Below are 20182 nucleotides of genomic sequence, written 5' to 3'. Positions count from 1 at the left end.
TATATTTTGTTTTGTATATAATATAAAATTACATATACATTCTATTTTAGGTCTCATCTCATTAAAAAACAAAACAACAACAGCAACAACAAAAACTGGGCTCAGCTTTTGGCTTTTCTACTTCTGTCAACTTGTTATTTGTACTCTGACTCCAAAGACGATTGGAGAAACTTGGGAGCATAACACAAGATTTTATTTTTACCAGTTGATCTGTCCAGTGCTATGGACTGATTTTTGCACAAAGTAATAGCAGGTTGGGCTGATGCCATGGTTCTCTGATTTTCTTTCTTTATTTTTCTTGAGTTTGATTATTCTGATTACTAAATGCCTTGCAATTTGACAAAGAACAGAAGTTATGAGCTTGTACTAGGAATAGGTTAGCCAGGTTCAAGGATCTCACAACATTTAGAAAGATTGTTTTTAAGGAAGAAATTTTAAAAAAAATCTTATAGGGAAATCAGTGACATATCATAAACAAGTTTGCAGTGCTGTCTACTAGTATAAATGACTGCCAGACTCATTGTCCAGCTGTTTTTGTGATCCAGGGCACATATTTGCGAGACAGCTGCCCTGAACTAGGGAAGGTCAAGCAAAACCCACTGCCTGTCTAGAGATGGCTGTCCTGATGTCAGTCTCATTAGTTCCTGAGTCCTTGCCAAGGAAGTTAGCAAGAACTAGTATAGATCTGGAGGTCAAAGTTTAGCAGAAAGAGCCCCCACAGCAGTGCTCAAAGAGCACTCTGCCCTACTCTTTTTTTCTCTACTGGTCACCTAGTTGGTGTGGTGTGTGTGTGTGTGTGTGTGTGTGTGTGTTTCCAAAATAGTACTTGAAGGATAGGAAATTAAATTGTGGGAAAAAGCAACGTTTTGGGTTCTCAGCGTTTTAGTCAGCTGCTTTCTTACTTTTCCAGACTGTGACTGTTCTTTGAAGCTATTAAAATCTATTCTTGGTAATGAGAAAAGGGAGTGACTTGATGGTTCTTTTCCAATTGCTCTGTGTCTAACAAGAAATACCTAAATAATTTGCCGTTTTAAATTTCCCCTAGTGGTGGCAAAACAATTCTCCTCCTACTTGTGGGGGAAAAAAATCTCTGCTGTGAATTTCAGTGTTGGGAACATAGCAAGACAAGAAGCTACCTGGGCTAGCCTGTTTCTCCAGGATGAAACAAAAGGAATATAGATTTTGGTGGCTGCTTTAACAGTTTGGTAAAGGATCTGGTCTATCTTGGGTGTGGGAGATGGGAGGGGTAAAGAAGTCAGAATCCCATTTAGATCACAGAAAGAAACCAGGAAGTAAGGGGAAATTATTAGTCTGTTCATAGCTCAGAATGTTAAAGGCAACAACCTCTGCTGGTTGGTTATTCATTAGCAAAAAGGAGAGAGCCGTCCAGATCCGGACTGGTCCAAAGACAGGAGCAGACTTGAAACAGGGGGAGAGCTCCTGGCGAAAGCAAGATGTGGAGGTTTTACCAGGGGTTAGTAGCTTCCTCTTGCTAACTTTTTATTGGGACAAAAGGCAAGATGGCACCATTCTGTTCTCAGATATTTGTCTAAATAAAGCCCTTTTAATTTTATTTTATTTTTGTTGTGGGATTCTTAAGCAGATACGAAGAAAAGACACCTTCCTACTGAGCAGCTGCCCAGCTCCTGCTCAGTTTTGCTTGGGAGTAGCAGCTCCGGCCACAGAAAGCAAGCCGGTAAGTCTCTCCAGGTAGGACTTGCTGCAACCCAGCTGCTGAACTGATTTGAAATGGGACTTTGCATACTCTCCAAAGTATGGTGAGTTGGTGCTGACTTCAAAGTTGCCTGGTGAAGGAAGAGAAGGTGGATCGCAGAGACTAAGGGGAGAGGGAGAAGCCCTGCTCCTCTTCTCCCCACCAAGGCACAATGAGCAACATCTGTCAGAGGCTCTGGGAGTACCTAGAACCCTATCTCCCCTGCTTATCGACGGAGGCAGACAAGTCAACGGTGATTGAAAATCCAGGGGCGCATTGCTCTCCCCAGTCACAGAGGCATGGCCACTACTTTGTGGCTTTGTTTGATTACCAGGCTCGGACTGCTGAGGATCTGAGCTTCCGGGCAGGTGACAAACTTCAAGTTCTGGACTCTTCTCATGAGGGCTGGTGGTTTGCCAGACACTTGGAGAAAAGGCGAGATGGCTCCAGTCAGCAACTACAGGGCTATATTCCTTCTAACTACGTGGCTGAGGACAGAAGCCTACAGGCAGAGCCGTGAGTAGTACAAACTTCTATTTAATTTCTGAACTGTCTGAGGGCTGGGTAATGAGCTCTCCTTTCTACTTCTCTACAACCCCCTAATGCCCAAAGAGATGAGGAAAGTATGAGGAAGTACTGGCAAGAAACCACTAATTGAAACACACCTCCCCCGCTGAGTGAGAGTGAAACTGGTGGGTAATTGTTGAGATGACTTCAATTACAGTATGTACACCCACAGGCCCAGGGTGTATTTTCAACATTAAACAAACGATGTGTTTAATACTCTTACCTTCTTTTTGGCTGTGAAATAACTCGTGCCTCACTTTAACAACAAAATTGCATTTTGTTTGAAGGTAAATTATAGGACTTCCCTTAAGGATGCTCTCAAATCTAAACTTCAGATCCTTTTCTTAAAAAAACTTTTGAAACATTCCAGGGTAATATATCAACTCTAGCCCTAGCTCTCATCCTAATCCCTTTCATTCTGATGGGAATGCACAGGGCTAACGTAGAAGATAACACTTAGAAGATACTAATGTTCTCAGTGAAATCATGATATAGACTTTTTTTTTTTTAATTCCCAGGTCCTGAGATATGCTACCCAAATTGTGATATCTTTTTGTTTTTATTATGATTAGAAACTGGCCAGCTACAGACATTTACTAAGTTTTGATAGGAAAAATGACAACATCTCCTTAGAAGAGGAGATAAAGACTTTATCGTGGTATTTGAATGAAATATGAATTATAGTGGAACAAAAGAGGAAAGTTTTTACGTACTTATTCACTCATCCGTCCATCCGTCCGTCCATCCATCCATCCATCCATCCATCCATCCACGCATCCATCCATCCACCTACCACCCCTCCAAGTGCCAGGCATAGACAGTAATGGACTGAGTTGGGGAGGGTAAAGGAGGTTATTCTAGTGGTGACTGAACACAAAGTGAATAAAGCATAGTCTTGACAATGTATACTTGGGGTCTGGTGGGAAGCAAATGGAGACTCTTATTGGTCCTGATCTCATTGCTGCCTGGATTCAGTGAAACCTTAGACTGGGAATGTCTCTCAGAAAATGGACTCATTTTATAGAATGGTTTCTTAATAGGGAAACCATTGGAGATTCTCTTATGTTCTCATGTAAGTGTGTCTTACTTTTATGTGACAATCCCTTACTGGTCCAGGGAATAAAATAATATAATAAATAGCCATAGAGCATTGTTGCTACTTTCCAAACTCATGCGTCACATATGAAGGGAGGTTGGATGATTTTTGATTTTTGAGATTCTTTTCAACACCAAGAGCCTATAAATGTTTAGAAGGATCTTAATTTATGCTTAAATAGAAAGGAATTGAAATATACTTTTGATGAATGGAATTGATCAGTTATCAAGTGGGAAAATCACCTGTGTGAACATTTGCTTTCTATTATAATCTACAGGAAATATCTTTATACATTGGATACACTTATGTGCATTTATGTGTTTTCACTACTATATGATTTCTATGTCCTATATGGCATTATGCATATTTTATATTTGGCATAACATGTATAGAATAATAATAATAATATATTATTATTATTATATTAATATATAAATATTTAATATTAATTAATTATTATATATTAATATATAAATATTTTATATTTGGCATAACATGTATAGAATAATAAATATATATTAATATTATTAATGTTTCATGCCTTGAATTCATAATCTGTTAGTTTTAAATATATTCAACTCATATAACTACTTAGGACCTCAATTTCCTCATCTGCAACTCCCTGGGGTTGCCAAGACCAGTGGATTTCCTGACTATCTGGAAACAGGAGCTCTTATGTTCATATGTAGTGGTTCAGTTACATTCATGCTTGACTGTATTAGAAATGCTGAGGAAAGCAAATTGACTGAAACAAGTCAAGCAATCTGAAGGTATCATATTCTGGGTAAAAGGCTTAAGAGCAGTGTTCTTATTAATTTAGATTTTCTTTGCCTACAAACACAAAATAAAGCAACTAAATTATTATGACTATTTTTGATTCTCAGGGCCACTTGTAGCCAATATTTTTTCCCTCTGCACATTACCTTGACCTTTCTTCTTGGAATTGGTTCTCAGCAGCATTCCTACTTGTCACTACCATTCTAGATCTCTGTAGTTAGCTTTCCTCGGGATCTTCACATCACTGGAATAAAAACATGATGCCCAAAAGATGCTGATACTCTGCCTCCTGGCTGGAACAGGCTACTTCTTTTCTTTTAAGTGCACACCACGGTCTTCACCTGTGAACCTAGCTTACTTCTGAAGTTTCTTGTCACCAGAAGGCAAAATTGCTTCAATACTCCTAGTGCAAGTAGCTGTAGCTTCTAGAATTCCCCTCCATCTCAAATAGAAGTGATTTTTACTGAACAGCCTTCTGCGTGAGCGTGCCCAAGTGGCTCACACAGTACTTTAATACTTGAAATATTATACATAAACACCTTATTTTAATATTTTTCTTCAGTGAATTTTTTCAAAAGTGTATTTTTTTCTCATGAATGTGCAAATTAATGTAATTTTTTAAAATCATGAGCTCAGTAAATAGACTTAAGGAAACATTGTTGTTTATATCCACATATATGGGATGAGTAGGCAATGGGAAACCAATGAAAGCTGTCGTCTAATTCCTAATTAGACCAGTTTAGTGCAATGTATGTTAGTATTTGTGTTTTTATGTCTTTATTCTTGACTTGGATCTGTAAGAAAAATCTACAAATACTTCTGGAGTTATTGGTGCCAGGGAAAATTAGTTTAAGGCTTTAGTTTGCAGTTTATTTATTTGTTTTCTTTATACTTGGAAGTAGAGATGTTGAAAAACAAACTGTTGTTTAAAAAGTCTAATTTACTAATTCTTACTCCACTTAGAAATGCTTTTCACCTTTACTGAATATCTTACACTAAGTGATACAGTAAACCGAATCTTGAAGATTTATTTTGTCTTTATGAAGAATCATTGAATTTATCTTATCTTCAACTTGAATTTATTCCTAGCTCATTTTAGAGATGAGTCTTTTCCTTCAACATCTTCGATGTGAAATCCCTCGAAAACCTTATCCTTAAGGTCTTATTAATCAGAACTTTCTTTAATATTTTATTCATGGTGTTTTTAAAGATATAAAGTTCACATAAAAATAATCATGTGGAAATAACATATAAATATTAGAACCAAAAGTCATGGCTTTAAATTTCATTGCTTTAATTATAAAAAATTCAAATATTACAAAATATTGATAAAAAGCAAAATGATCAGCAACAATATTACACGCAGCATCATTTATCAGCAAAGAGTTTAAAAAGTTTTTTGCCTAAGGAGGATCACCTGAGTCCAGGAGTTCAAGACCAGACTGAACAACATAGTGAGACCCAGTCTCTACAAAAAATTAAAAAATTAACTAGGCATGGTGGCACAAACCTGTAGTCCCAGCTACTCGAGAGAGTGAGACTGGGGCAGGAAGATTGCTTGAACCTGGGAGGTTGAGGCTGCAGAGAGCTATGGTTGTGCCACTGCACTCCAGCCTGGGTGACAGAGCAAGACCCTATCTAGAACCCCCCCGCACCAAAAAACAAAAACAAAAACAAAAAAACCAAAATGAACAGTTGTTTGCTTAATTGTTTAAGTGTACCTTAGGTGTTCTCTAACATACTTTTGTGTTCAATTGAACTAGGATCAGAAATGAGATCCGTTTAATCTCCCAGAAAGGGGATTGGTAGGAGGGGAATAGGGTGGACATAACCACATAAGCCAACCACTGATGATTTCTGCTTTGCCAACTTGACCACGCAAGCCAAGGGCAGCAGTTGAGACAACTGATTTGACTCCCCTTTGGATGTTAAGTTTAAGTTATGATAACAACAATGAAATGTGCTGCTGAACTTCTGACTCCATACGCTTCTCAAAGACATAAATGAAGGTTCTATTAAGAAAATTAGATCACTAGAATGATCTCTAAAGTTTGCTGTTTATTAAGCTCCACATTTTTCTAGGTCATATTCTTATGTATGTTCTTACTTGTGAATCAATAATTTTGTCTTAAGTCCATTCTATGGGCCTAGTATTGTGCTAAGTGAATGACTCAGCAAAGTCAGAGGAATTAGTATTTGCTTTGTTTATATATAAAATTTGGCTTTATGTTGAGAAATATTTCCACACTTATATGTGAAACAATAAAGGTCATGAAGTTTATTTCTGCCTCCTAAATTTGAGGATGGCATACCTTCGTGGGTAGGAGGGCTAGAGGAGCCACCCGTACTGACCTACAATGGTGTCTTTGTATCTCTTGTTAGCCCTTTAGCAGGGGAAGAAGCAAAGTACTGGATTTTGTAGAAAGTTTTTCTTCTCCGGTTATTACTGTGAAAGGTAGATAATTTCCAATTTCTCATCTATTCATCATTTCAGTGGCTTCCTTGAAAAAGAAAGCAATAATAAATATTTGTAACTTGTAGTTTTGTTGGTAGTTTATAATTATGGGATAAAAATGTTAGAATGTTCTGAAGTATAAAAGTAATAGGATTTTCCTCCTTGTATTTAGGCCATATTTTCCTACTTGCGTTCCTCTTTAGTGTGTCAGACTAGAGTTCTTTGAAGATTTTATCTAACCTATGATGATTGCCATTGTCGGGCTTGAAGAAAGCAGCATGGCAAAATAAAGTGGTATATTCTTGGAAAGATTCTTATATCACTGTTTTAAAATAGAGTGAGGCTTTGCTATTTTGTCATTTGAATACTGTGGAATTTGATAATTATTGAATACAAATTGTACATAGTGTTTCTAATCATTTTCAACTTAAATGTCAGCAGATTTCTTTCTCCGCTGGGATATGAGACCAGCTTTTGAATCTTAACTTAATTATAGGTATAGAAACAATGTGGTTTAAAAATTAACATTACCCTTAATACGTTTTAAAAGTCATCAGAATATTCATAATCCACTCGACATATACATGTTATCTACTTTGAGAAGTTTGAATCATTAAAAATCACCTGTGTGCAATCAATTCCACAATTGTTCTTTATCTAGATCATTTATTGTGTTCCCTTTGTGTAAGTTTTCAAGGAAAACTAAATGCCCATGTGTCAAAATGAAAATAATACCTAGTAACAAATGCCTGAAAATAATGCCTGGCATTTCTGGGTTCTGTCCTCTAAGACAAAGTATACTTACTATAATTTTAGAAACTAAATAAAAAGAGATTTATATATATAAATAAAGTAAAATACATTATAAATATACTATATAAATATATACTATATAATATACTATATAAATATATATATACTATAAAAATATAAATATACTATAAATATCCAATTATGGTTGTCTATCAAGTGTTTTGGATGAATCAAGATAAAAATTTTAGCACAAATCATTTAAGTCAACCAAAAGCATATTTAAATGCCATGAGATTAATTAGCATTACTGTCCCCATCCTTTGAGTTATTTTTCATCATATGTTATTTATGATGATGTAAAATAAGAATATGACAAATACGTTTTTAAAATAATTTATCAAAAAATTTCATCTCAGGTATAATATTATATGACTTTTCATGTTAATATAATTGTACTGTTTATGTTAATATCACTCTAACTCAATTTGTTATATAATAAATTTTTGCATAAATTGCCACTGTTTTAAGAAAATAATAATTAACTACTAAGTTAGAATATATTTTATAAAAATAATAGCAAAATCATAGATGTGAAGAAAAGAGCAACCAATTCAACTATGTTAAAATCCCAGTTGAAGTTTAATTAATAGCTGTGTAAAGTAATTAATAGCAGTAAAACTTGATTACGTGCATCTCAAAGTACCTTTGAGAACCAATGAAGTGACACAGTATGGTATCATTAAAATGAGTTAGGAGTCTTTTCTAGGAAAAGTAGCAACATGGATGACACTTCAAAAGTTCCAATTGCAATATGTCATTCAGAAACTCTCTTTAGTAAAAGTATTGATTAGTTTTGCTTTTCAGGTTTTCTACAAATTACTAGCAACGGAAAAAATTTTATGTGAGTGAAATAAATCATTAACTACTGAGCTCCAGTCTCAAAGATTAGAACCCAAATTTTAACTTGATCAGATTTATTCTTTGAGAAGAAAATGTTCTATTGGATTCAAATTGGTTTACTTTTTTTTTCAAATGAATTAATTTAAATCCATGGTTTGTCTCTGCAGATACATCCTAGTGTTGCTTTTTGATGAATAGAAGTCAAGAATCTCACCAAACTGACACTGTCAAAGTAGACACAACCTTCTATACAGTAAAGTAGGACTAAATTCTGTTAGCAGCTACTATATATGCTGTGTACTTTCATTGCTCTTGTTAATGTAGCTCTTGAGGCTATCAAAAGAGGAAAAACAAACAAAACTTTGCCTCAATTAATTCTTGTTGCAGCTCAGAAAGTTCCCTTCAGATTTTTTAATGATCTAATACAACCGTGAGAATCTGTATGGACAATATAAATCAGAGCAGTCTTTGGGTTCTTCTGCTGAATGTTTCAACTAGGTCCAAACATTAGTGGTATAGAGTTTTACTGAACTATAATGCTGGTTACCCTTTTTGACCTAGCCTATGTTATGCCTAAGAACATAAAATAAAGGCTCAGATGATCTAGATTTGAATTTGACTCTCTAATGTCTTAGCTGTGTGAGTCTGAGCAAATTACTTGACCCCTCTGCCTCAGTTTCTCATCTGTTAAATAGGAATCACAGTGACACCTATCTTATAGGATCGTTATGTGATATAAATGAGACTGTGCAGAAAGGGTGCACTGTAGAGAACCTGACACACAGTAAGGTTTAATAAATATTATGTTTCATTTAGTTGGCAGCTCCTCTTTTACTTCTGTCTAAATGGATCATACTTTACACCCCCATTCTAGTCTGAGCTCACAATATTCTTTCCCTATAACAGATATCCTGCACATTGAGTGTCTTTCAGTCTTTGACAGTTCTGCACCCTCCCTCACCTTCAGCCTTGGTCTTCAGATGGGCTACTCTCTCTGCCTGTAACCCTCTCCTTCCTCTTTTTTTTCCTGACCAGCTTAACTTACCCTTCAAGTCTCACCTTATTTGTTCCTCCCTCCCCAAGCCTTTCCTGACATACTAGACTACATTAGGTGTTCCTGCCTAGAGTTGTTAGCACCCTTTGTCATTACTGCTAATTTGTTTTCTGCAGTGCTATAAACTATGGATGTGGGTAGTGGAAAGGTGAGCAATTGCTCCTCCCAGAGCTTAGTGTGATACCTAAGAATAGTAAGCCCTGATTGGGTAGATGAATAACTAAATGAATGATTGCTTATCTACAAATCTCAGGTCTTTTAAAGAGCAGCCCACAGAGCCACCTCCTCTTTAACTGTTCCCTCTGAATTGCATTTTTACCTACCAGAAAATTCTACATTAAAGGCATATTTTTTATTCGTTTCTCAATGAAATTACTCACGCCTTAATTTTTGGTTAGACTCACAGTCATAAAAGCATAATTCCCAGGTTCTCAGAAACTAGTTGCTCTAATCCACCCCGGGGAGAAAATACTTAAGGATCATAGACCAATTCAAATATTCTTTGTAATGTAGACTGAATATCAAGTCAGGAACAGACTGTAAATCTCATTGACATGGCATCTAAAAATCACATATACACATATTAAACCATACTATGGTTATATTTAAAGTAGAGGATTTACTGGCCAGAGCTTTTAAATGGACAGCAAATCTAAATCCAATTTACAGAATTAATGTTGTGGGGCCAGACTTGTAATTTCAGTTTTTATGCTCAATATACATAATTTCTTATTATTATGTATATGAAATATTTTTCAGCTTACATAAGCAGAAAGCCTGACTCTTTACTGAATATTAATAGTTTTTACTGTATATTCTAACATTACCAAAAAATAATTTTATCTTTTTTTTACTAGTTTTCTTACTAATTAACTACTAATTTCTCTGCAGCATTCTCTGACTCCCATTTTAAATATGGGTTCTTAGCTCTTCTTAGCATTGAAAAGATTGAGCCAGTTTCCCTAGGGAAGGTAGTTATACAGATTAATAGCAGTTTTAATGATATTGCAGGGTTCCTTACAGCTATTTTCCTAAAGACTGAAACTTTAGTATTAGTTTATATGGCTGTTCCCTTGAAGATTAATGTAACAGAAGAAATTTGCTAAAATGCATAGATGCAAATGTAGATCATATACTTTGGATCACCTACTTTTCTGCTTATTTGGCTAAATTCAGGTACTGTCATAGACTGTCCCTTGTGTAATAAATATCTTTCTGTCATGATGCCATTTTTTTCTACAAAGATTTTTAGTTGAATATTTTTCTATTTACCAATTGAGTTGATTGCATGTCAGATTCTTTAATTTTTTAATGTCTTTTTAATATTCAGATGGCACGTTTTATAGTGTCTTTAAATTCAGACTAAATTCTCAATCAAATACTTTTTTCATGATTTCTGTGCCTTTTTATGGGTAAAATAAAAGTGCAATTCAATAAATTAATAGGAACTTTTGAACTTTATGCTAGGTATCTTACTTGAAAGGCATTTAGAATACTATTTCACAGTAAATATTCCTGTTAACACAAATGTTGCATACCACATTGGCAGCATGATTTGGATGATTCAGAAGAATCCCATTTTAAGGTTCCTCTGAAAGGCCAGTATTGTTGACAGATATAAGGTGACTGCAATGCTAGTTTGATCTCACATATATCTTTTTACCATTTCTGAATAATGATTAATTCTGACATACCAAGACGCCACCCTGCAACTTCCAGCATTGTGCTGCCTGCAAAGTCACTGCTAGAGCATATTTTCTGGATACTCCCAGTTGCACATCTGAGAAGCAGGATTCAGGACACTTTCTCCAGTGTCTTTTTACCATTTCTGGTCATTGAAGAAAATAGTTTCTATGAGATTCAGTTATCCATTCAACAAACTTTTTGCTCTATTTAATATTTACTCTATTAAAGACATTGTTTTTGTATAGTGGGAGACATGAAAATTGATAAGACAATGCTATTCTCCAGAGAATTTTACAGTTTCAGCAGGTAAGATTAGCAAGCCAAGAATGTTGTGACAATGCCCTTTGTCAAAAGTGCACCAGAAACACATCTGTAGTGTTTTATTATTCATTGCAGGGAAGGAGAACACACACATCGAGAAGAGTAGACCACCTCAGTAAGAAGGTGTTAGATAGGACCCACTATTAGATCTGGGGATGTGACTTTGGGGAGATTTTAAGGAAGCAGGCATTGCTTTGTTTTGGATACTGTTAAGCAATGGGAATAACTGTATAATTAGGTATTTAATAAATCTTATTGAGAAAGATGGAAGACTAGTTTGGGACTAAAGCTAGAACTGGTCAAGAAACATCAGTCACTCAGGTTAGCCAAGATAAGTAGATGTTTGGTCATTCTTTAGGATGGACAATATCCATGTTTTTGTGGGTGTTGAGACTTGATTATGGAGTGATCTGGTCTTGTTTTTGTCTCAATCCATCATAGTCACGGCGTGGCCTTGTCTGAAGTTGATGTTTTGTAAGATTGTTTACATTCAACAGAAGACAGCAAGGTCCAGCCGTTAAGTGCCAGTCTAGGTCCAGGATGTCAAGAGCTAATTCTCATTTCCTCAGTTAGCATAGACAGATACTGATAAATGCCATGAGTATCACAAACTGTCTGCCATGTAGTATGCACGTAAAAACAATGCTCAACTCATGAATGAAGACACAAATAGTTGGAAGAATGAGTGCAGAAATAGAAGAGATCAGTCCTGATTTGGGGGAAATCATACCTTCCTTTCAGGGTTTAGCTCATATGACCCTTTTCCTAAAAGTTTTCTAAGCTTCATGGAAAGAATTCATAATTTGTTTTGTTTTCTCATGATTTTGTATTTATTGTTAGTAGAGCAATGGTCACTGACAACTGACATTTACTGAGAGCTTGCCATTATGTTACCTACCATACAAATAACTTCACTTGCATTGTCTTATATCATAATCCTATGAGACAGATGCTTTTATTACCCCCATTTGCAGATGAGGAGACTGAAGCTGAAAGAGTTTAAGTAAACTGCTTAAGTCTACACAACTGGTAAATGATGGAAGTGAGATTTATCTGCTTGCTCTCAGAGCCTGTACTTTTATCATATAACAGCTAGCTATAAAAATTCTGTCTTATGAGGCTGAAAAGTCTTTGATTTCCTGGGAAACTATGCAAGACTATTTGTGCCCCAGAGAATTTATAATCTCAGAAAGTGAGATTATCTATTTTCTCCTGAGATTGTAAATTTCCTGAAGCAGAAAGACTGTCTTATTTAGTTTTACTCAATGCTTACCGAACTGAATTTCTAAAAGCTTAGAAAGATGAACAATTCAATACAACTCCTTGAATAATATACAGGAGGGAAAGTAAAAGTGTATTCAGGGAATGACAAGTTGTAGAGTTTAGTTGAAGCATTCATGGAGAAGAGCAATGGGAAGCAAATCTGGAAAAATAGCCAGGAACAAGTTTTGGAAAAGAGCGTGTATGATAGTTTAAAGAGTGGGTTTTATCTAATGCGAAATAGAAATAGATAGAAAGCAGGGCTTTGAAAAGACTATGAGGAGGTAGGAATGGATTAGAGAAGAGATAAGCTAGTTATAGAAGTATTGAGAAATTATTTCAAAGGTCCATGGCATGAGATTATAAGGGCTTAATTTTAATTTGTGGTACTGTTAAAAAAAAAAAAAAAAAAAAAAAAGAAGTGTAGGGATGTGAACAATCCCAAGAATGAAGAATCAAGAAGACTTAAGGGGAAGAAAATGACATTTTTGAAAACATTCAATGTGCTAAGCATACAAAACTAATTTAATCCTTCTAATAGCTCTGCAAGGCAAATTTTCTTATCACTGTTTTTAGGGTAGGGAAATTAAAGCTAAAATTTAAATAAATTAATGTATTCTTATTTGGTAAATAGTAGAAGTAAAACTACAAATTAGATGTAGAAGAAGAGAGGAAAAAGAGACTGACATAAAAAATATGTACATTGGGGGCTAAGCTCAATGGCTCACGCCTGTGATCTCAGTACTTTTGGAGGCTGAGGTGGGAAGGAGTTTGAGCCCAGGAGTTTGAGACCAGCCTGAGCAACATGGCGAGACCTCATCGCTACAAAAAATACAAAAATTACCTGGGCCTGGTGGCGCTCACCTGTAATCCCAGCTACTCAGGAGGCTGAGGTGGGAGGATCCCTTGAGCTGAGAGGTCAAGGCTACCGTGAGCTGGCATCATACCACTGCACTACAGCCTAGGTGAAAGAGCAAGACCCTGTCTCAAAACAACAAAAAATGTAACTTGGGACCAGGTGAAACATTAAGATAAAGACATGTTTTATATGGTAATTTTTATTGAAGCAGACAAGAAGGGAATGACTGAAACAGAGAGGAAGATAATACATTCAATTTTAGTTCATGTAGAATTTGAATCCCTAGTAGAACATCTCAGTGAAAATGTCCAAAGGAAATTTAGAAACACAAAAGGCAAGGCAAAGAGCCAACTCTATTCTGTAAAAATTGATTTTGAAGTCATTCACACCAAGGTGTTGTAGATGTCACAGTAATATAAGAACTGCAGAATATTTTAGACTTCACACGGATTCTAAGAACCAAACAGTGAGAGTCTAACAGGAACAATGAGGCAAGATCAAATCTTTAGATTTAAATAGCTATAGTTTAGATGAATAAGTGGTGTGTAAGTTGTAGTAATTGTCCCATCTTTTTGTGCTTCCTTGCATCCGCATTCTTGGGGTAGTCTCCTCCCACATTCATTCTTGGCTTTGCCAAATCACTTGCTTTGGCCAATGGGACAGTTGCAAATGTGACAAAATTGGAGACTTAAAAAGCACTTGCACATTGGAGTTTTCTTTCTTAGTTCTCTTGGAGTTCTGCAACTGCCATAAAAATCCGAAGCTAACCTCCAGGAGGATGTGAGACTATGTGAAGAGATGTCCTGCTGGCTCAACTGACTCACCAGCTGACTGAGCAAGCCCAGATAAGATCAGTAGATACTATCCCAAAGTGGTAACCTTTAGACTCATGAGCTAATTAAATAGTTGTGATGGAGCAAAGCCTAACTAATACAGGGAAGAAAAAGGACCACTGAAGAAAACAATGATGAAAAATTCATCAAAGTGGAAACAAATCAAAGCATCTTTTTCAAAGCAAGGAGATAGAATGTCAATAAAGAGTTTTTGAGTTAAATACTAAAGAAAGGTCAAGGTACTGAGAAGGAGGGAAAGACCATTAGGTTTGCTGGATAATTATTTGGTAACACTGAAAGCAGTTTCATAAAGTAATGATGGGTGATAGCCCGTAGAAAAGAGAGTTATAAAGGGCAACTGCCTGCTCTGTCTGGAACTCTTCAGTGGCACGTTTAGGCTGGGTTGAACCACAGGAAAATAATTGTATGGGAGGGCTTCACATGTGGAACTTAGGTCCATCCTGGTAATCAAAGCTGAGAGAAAACAAAAGCAAAAGAGGCAGTGAATCCCAGCACTTTGGGAGGCTGAGGTGGGTGAATCACTGGAGGTCAGGAGTTTGAGACCAGCCTGGCCAACATGGTGAAACCCCATCTCTGCTAAAAATTCACTACAAAATTAGCCAGGCATGGTGGCACACACTTGTAATCCCAGCTACTTGGAGACTGAGGCAGGATAATCACTTGAATCCAGAAGATGGAGATTGAGTCACTGCACTCCAGCCTGGGCAACAGAGCGAGACTCCATCTCAATAAAAAAAAAAGGAAAAAAAAAAAGGAGACAGTGGAAAACAGCTGCCTTCATCTCTGTGTAGAGTCTGCAGGTTCCTAAAAAAAAACTACACATGTCTGGTTGTGATTTATCAAAGGCTTGACCCTTTCTAGGGCATCAGATTTGGTAGGTATTCAGTATCCCCTGGTGGGTTGGATATTTGGAGGTTGCAGTAGAGTGAGGCTACTTTGAAGGTTCATCTTTAGCTCCATGGATTTGGCCTTCCCAAATGTATTAAAAAAATCCATCAGTTTTTCTCATGGGTGACCTCTCACATTTTGAGGTCATGTTGTGGGAAGAATGAGTTCAGTCCTAGGTCTTAAAGTAGAGGTAGCAAATGTATATATATATATATATATATATATATAATTCATGAAGAAGTTTGTGAAGGAAACTTCACAATACAGATATAGGACAGTAGATTATGGGGGCATCAGGACCACAACTTGGAAATACTGAGTCAGGGGTACTTGAATATTTAATTATAAACCTTGTATCTACATTTTTAATATCTTTCCCTCCCTCTGGTATACTAGTAGTATAAGTTAATAAAATAAAAATAATGCACTCAGATGTATCTATTCAAGGAATCTTTTTTTAAAATTATTATACATTAAGTTCTGGAATACATGTGCAGGTTGTGCAGGTTTGTTTCATACGTATACACATGCCATGGTTGTTTGCTGCACCCAACAACCCATCACCTACCTTAGGTATTTCTTGTAATGCACATTAGGTATTTCTCCTAATGCTATCCTTCCCCTAGACCTCCACCCCCCTACAGGCACTGATGTGCGATGTTCCCCTCCCTGTGTCCATGTGTTCTCATTGTTCAGTCCCCGCTTATGAGTGAGAACATGCAATGTTTAGTTTTCTGTTCCTGTGTTAGTTTGCTGAGAATGATGGTTTCCAGCTTCATCCATGTCCCTGCAAAGGACATGAACTCATCCTTTTTTATGGCTGCATAATATTCCATGGTGTACACGTGCTACATTTTCTTTATTCAGTCTATCACCAATGGGCATTTGGGTTTGGTTCCAAGTCTTTGCTATTGTGAACAGTGCTGCAATAAACATTTTGTGTGCATGTGTCTTTATAGTAGAATGATTTATAATCCTTTGGGGATATACCCAGTAATGGGATTGCTGAGTCAAATGGTATTTCTGGATCTAGATCCTTGAAGAATCACCACATTGTCTTCCACAATGGTTGAAGTAATTTGCACTCCCACCAACAGTGTAAAGCATTCCTAGTTCTCCATATACTCTCCAGCATCTGTTATTTCCTGACTTTTTAATGATCGCCATTCTAACTGTCATGAGATGGTAGCTCATTGCGGTTTTGATTTGCATTTCTCTAATGACCAATGATGATGAGCTTTTTTTCATATGTTTGTTGGTCGCATAAATGTCTTCTTTTGAGAAGTGTCTGTTCATATCCTCCACCCACTTTTTGATGGGGTCGTGTTTTTCTTGTAAATTTGTTTAAGTTCCTTGTAGATTCTGGATAGTAGCCCTTTGTCAGATGGATAGATTGCAAACATTTTCTCCCATTCTGTAGGTTGCCTGTTTACTCTGATGATAGTTTCTTTTGCTGTGCAGAAGCTCTTTAGTTTAATTAGATCCCATTTGTCTATTTTAACTTTTGTTGTCATTGCTTTTGGTGTTTGAGTTGTGAAGTCTTCACCCATGCCTATGTCCTCAATGGTATTGCCTAAGTTTTCTTCTAGGGTTTTCATAGTTTTAGGTCTTATGTTTAAGTCTTAATGCATCTCAAGTTAATTTTTGTATAAGGTGTAAGGAAGGGGTTCAGTTTCAGTTTTCTACATATGGCTAGCCAGTTTTCCCAACACCATTTATTCGATAGGGAATCCTTTCCCCATTGCTTGTTTTTGTCAGGTTTGTCAAAGATCAGATGGTTGTAGATGTGTGGCATTATTTCTGAGGCCTCTGGTTTGTCCATTGGTCTATATATCTGTTTTGGTAGCAGTACCATGCTGTTTTGGTTACAGTTGCCTTGTAGTATAGTTTGAAGTCAGGTGGCATGATGCCTCCAGCTTTGTTCTTTTTGCTTAGGATTGTCTTGGCTATACGGGCTCTTTTTTGGTTCCATATGAAATTTAAAGTAGTTTTTCTCTAATTCTGAGAAGAAAGTAAATGGTAGCTTGATGGGGATAGCATTGAATCTATAAATTACTTTGGACAGTATGGCCATTTTCATGATATTGATTCTTTCTATCCATGAGCATGGAATGTTTTTCCAGTTGTTTGTGTCCTCTCTTATTTCCTTGAGTAGTGGTTTGTAGTTTTCCTTGAAGAGGTCTTTCACATCTCTTTTAAGTTGTATTCCTAGGTATTTTATTCTCTTGGTAGCAATTGTGAATGGGAGTTCACTCATGATTTGGCTCTCTGTTTGTCTGTTATTGGTGTATAGGAATGCTTGTGAATTTTGCACACTGATTTTGTATTGAGACTTTGCTGAAGTTGCTTATTAAACTTAAGGAAATTTTGGGCTGAGACAATGGGATTTTCTAAATACACAATCATGTCATCTGCAAACAGAGACAATTTGACTTCCTCTCTTCCTATTTGAATAGTCTTTATTTCTTTCTCTTGCCTGACTGCCTTGGCCAGAACTTTCAATACCATGTTGAATAGGATTGGCGGGAGAGGCCATCCTTGTCTTGTGCCAGTTTTCAAAGGGTATGCTTCCAGCTTTTGCCCATTCAGTATGATATTGACTGTGGGTTTGTCATAATTTACTCTTATTATTTTGAGATACATTCCATCAATACCTAGTTTATTGAGATGTTTTAGCATGAAGGGGTATTGAATTTTATTGAAGGCTTTTTCTGCATATATTGAGATAATCATGTGGTTTTTGTCATTGGTTCTGTTTATGTGATGGATTATGTTTATTGATTTGCATATGTTGAGGCAGACTTGCATCCCAGGGATGAAACCAACTTGATTGTGGTGGATAAGCTTTTTATATGTTGCTGGATTCAGTTTGCCAGTATTTTATTGAGGATTTTCGCATCAATGTTAATCAAGGATATTGGCCTGAAATTTTCTTTTTTAATTGTGTCTCTGCCAGGTTTTGGTCTCAGGATGATGCTGGCCTCATAAAATGAGTTAGAGAGGAGTGCCTCTTTTTCTGTTGTTTGGAATAGTTTCAGAAGGAATGGTACCAGCTTCTCTTTGTACCTCTGGTAGGATTCAGCTGTGAATCCATCTGGTCCTGGGGTTTTTTTTGGTTGGAAGGCTATTAATTACTGCCTCAATTTTGGAACTTGTTATTGGCCTGTTCAGGGATTCAACTTCTTTCTGATTTAGACTTGGGAGGGTGTATGTTTCCAGGAATTTATCCATTTCTTCTAGATTTTCTAGTTTATTTGTGTAGAGGTGTTTATAGTGTTCTCTGATGGTATTTTGTATTTCTGTGGGATTAATGGTGATATTCCCTTTTTCATTTTTTGTGTCTATTTGATTCTTCTCTCTTTTCTTCTTCATTAGTCTGTCTAGTGGTCTATGTATTTTGTTAATCTTTTCAATAAACCAGTTCCTGGATTCATTGATTTTTTTTTAAGGGTTTTTCATGTCTCTATCTCCTTCAGTTCTGCTCTGATCTCAGTTATTTCTTGTCTTCTGCTAGCTTTTGACTTTGTTTGCTCTTGCTTCTCTAGTACTTGAAGGGGTGGCCTGCCCCTCCACACTTGTGGGTGTTTCTCGTTAGGTGGAAACGAAAGACTTGAGAAAAGGAATAAAACACAGAGACAAAGTGTAGAGAAAGAAAAGCGGGGCCCAGGGGACCGGCGTTCAGCTTACAGAGGACCCACGCGGGCACCGGCCTCTGAGTTCCCTTAGTATTTATTGACAATTATCTTTACCATCAAAAAGATAAGGGAGTGACTGGACAATAGGACTATGGTAGGGAGGAAATCAGCAGTAAGACATATGAACAAAAATCCCTGTGACATGAATAAGTTTAAAGGAAAATGCTGTGCCTTGAGATGCATATGCGAACATCTCCATAAACCTTTTAGCAGTATTGCTCCAGCAAGCCCCACCTTATTCCTAAAGGTGGTTTTCTCCTTGCTCAGTAAACAGAACGCACAATGGGTGTTACCCGGAGATGTTCCATTGCCCAGGGAGGGGCAGGAGACAAATGTTTTTCTCTTTCTTGAGATTTAAGAGAATGTTGATGACCTTTAACCATAAGCAGCCTTTAGGCACTTGTTTAACAAGGCACATTCTGCACCGCCCAAAATCCTTTTAACCTAAGTCACCTTTGCACATGTCTCTTGCAAGGACAAAGTTGAAGGTAAGGTCACAGATTAACAGCATCTCAAATACAGAACTAAATGGAGTTTTTTATGTCTACTTCCTTCTATATAGACATGGTAACCAACTGATCTCTCGTTCTTTTCCCCACAGTACTTTTAATTGTGATGTTAGGGTGTCGATTTTAGATCTTTCCTGCTTTCTCCTGTGGGCAGTTAGTGCTATAAATTTCCCTCTAAACACTGCTTTAGCTGTGTCCCAGAGATTCTGGTATGTTGTGTCTTTGTTCTCATTGGTTTCAAATAACTTATTTATTTCTGCCTTAATTTCATTATTTACCCAGTAGTCATTCAGGAGCAGGTTGTTCAGTTTCCATGTAGTTGTGTGGTTTTGAGTACGTTTCTTAATCCTGAGTTCTAATTTGATTGCACTGTGGTCTGAGAGACTGTTTGTTATGATTTCTGTTCTTTTGCATTTGTTAAGGAGTGCTTTACTTCCAATTATGTGCAAAATATATGCTTTACTTCCACTTTTAGAATAAGTGCAATGTGGTGCTGAGAAGAATGTATATTCTGTTGATTTTGGGTGGAGAGTCGTGTAGATGTTTATTAGGTCTGCTTGGTCAAGAGATGAGTTCAAGTCCTGAATATCCTTGTTAATTTTCTGTCTCATTTTGGTCTGTCTGATATTAACAGTGGATGTGAAAGTCTCCCACTATTATTGTGTGAGAGTCTATGTCTCTTTGTAGGCCTCTAAGAACTTGCTTTATGAATCTGGGTGCTCTTATATTGGGTGCATATATATTTAGGATTGCTAGCTCTTCTTGTTGCATTGATCCCTTTGCCATTATGTAAT

The 20182-nt window shown here is 36.6% G+C and overlaps 1 protein-coding gene across 2 annotated transcripts in view; it reads left to right on the top strand.

Moving 5' to 3' along the window:
• The first annotated feature begins 1250 nt into the window (after window positions 1-1250).
• Window positions 1251-20182, top strand: part of FRK (fyn related Src family tyrosine kinase) — a 120069-nt gene continuing 101137 nt past the window's right edge. The window contains exons 1-2 of one of the 2 annotated variants that reach the window (XM_033234353.1): window positions 1251-1474; window positions 1604-2230. In XM_033234353.1, the coding sequence (XP_033090244.1) occupies window positions 1887-2230 (344 nt within the window). In that variant the 5' untranslated portion in view covers window positions 1251-1474; window positions 1604-1886. Of the gene's footprint in view, window positions 2231-20182 lie in introns of both variants that reach the window. The other variant, XM_033234352.1, reaches the window with a different exon arrangement.

Source organism: Trachypithecus francoisi, unplaced genomic scaffold (assembly GCF_009764315.1).
Source record: "Trachypithecus francoisi isolate TF-2019V2 unplaced genomic scaffold, Tfra_2.0 Lachesis_group15, whole genome shotgun sequence".
Taxonomy (NCBI): Eukaryota; Metazoa; Chordata; class Mammalia; order Primates; family Cercopithecidae; genus Trachypithecus; species Trachypithecus francoisi.
This window is presented reverse-complemented; position numbering and strand designations above follow the sequence as displayed.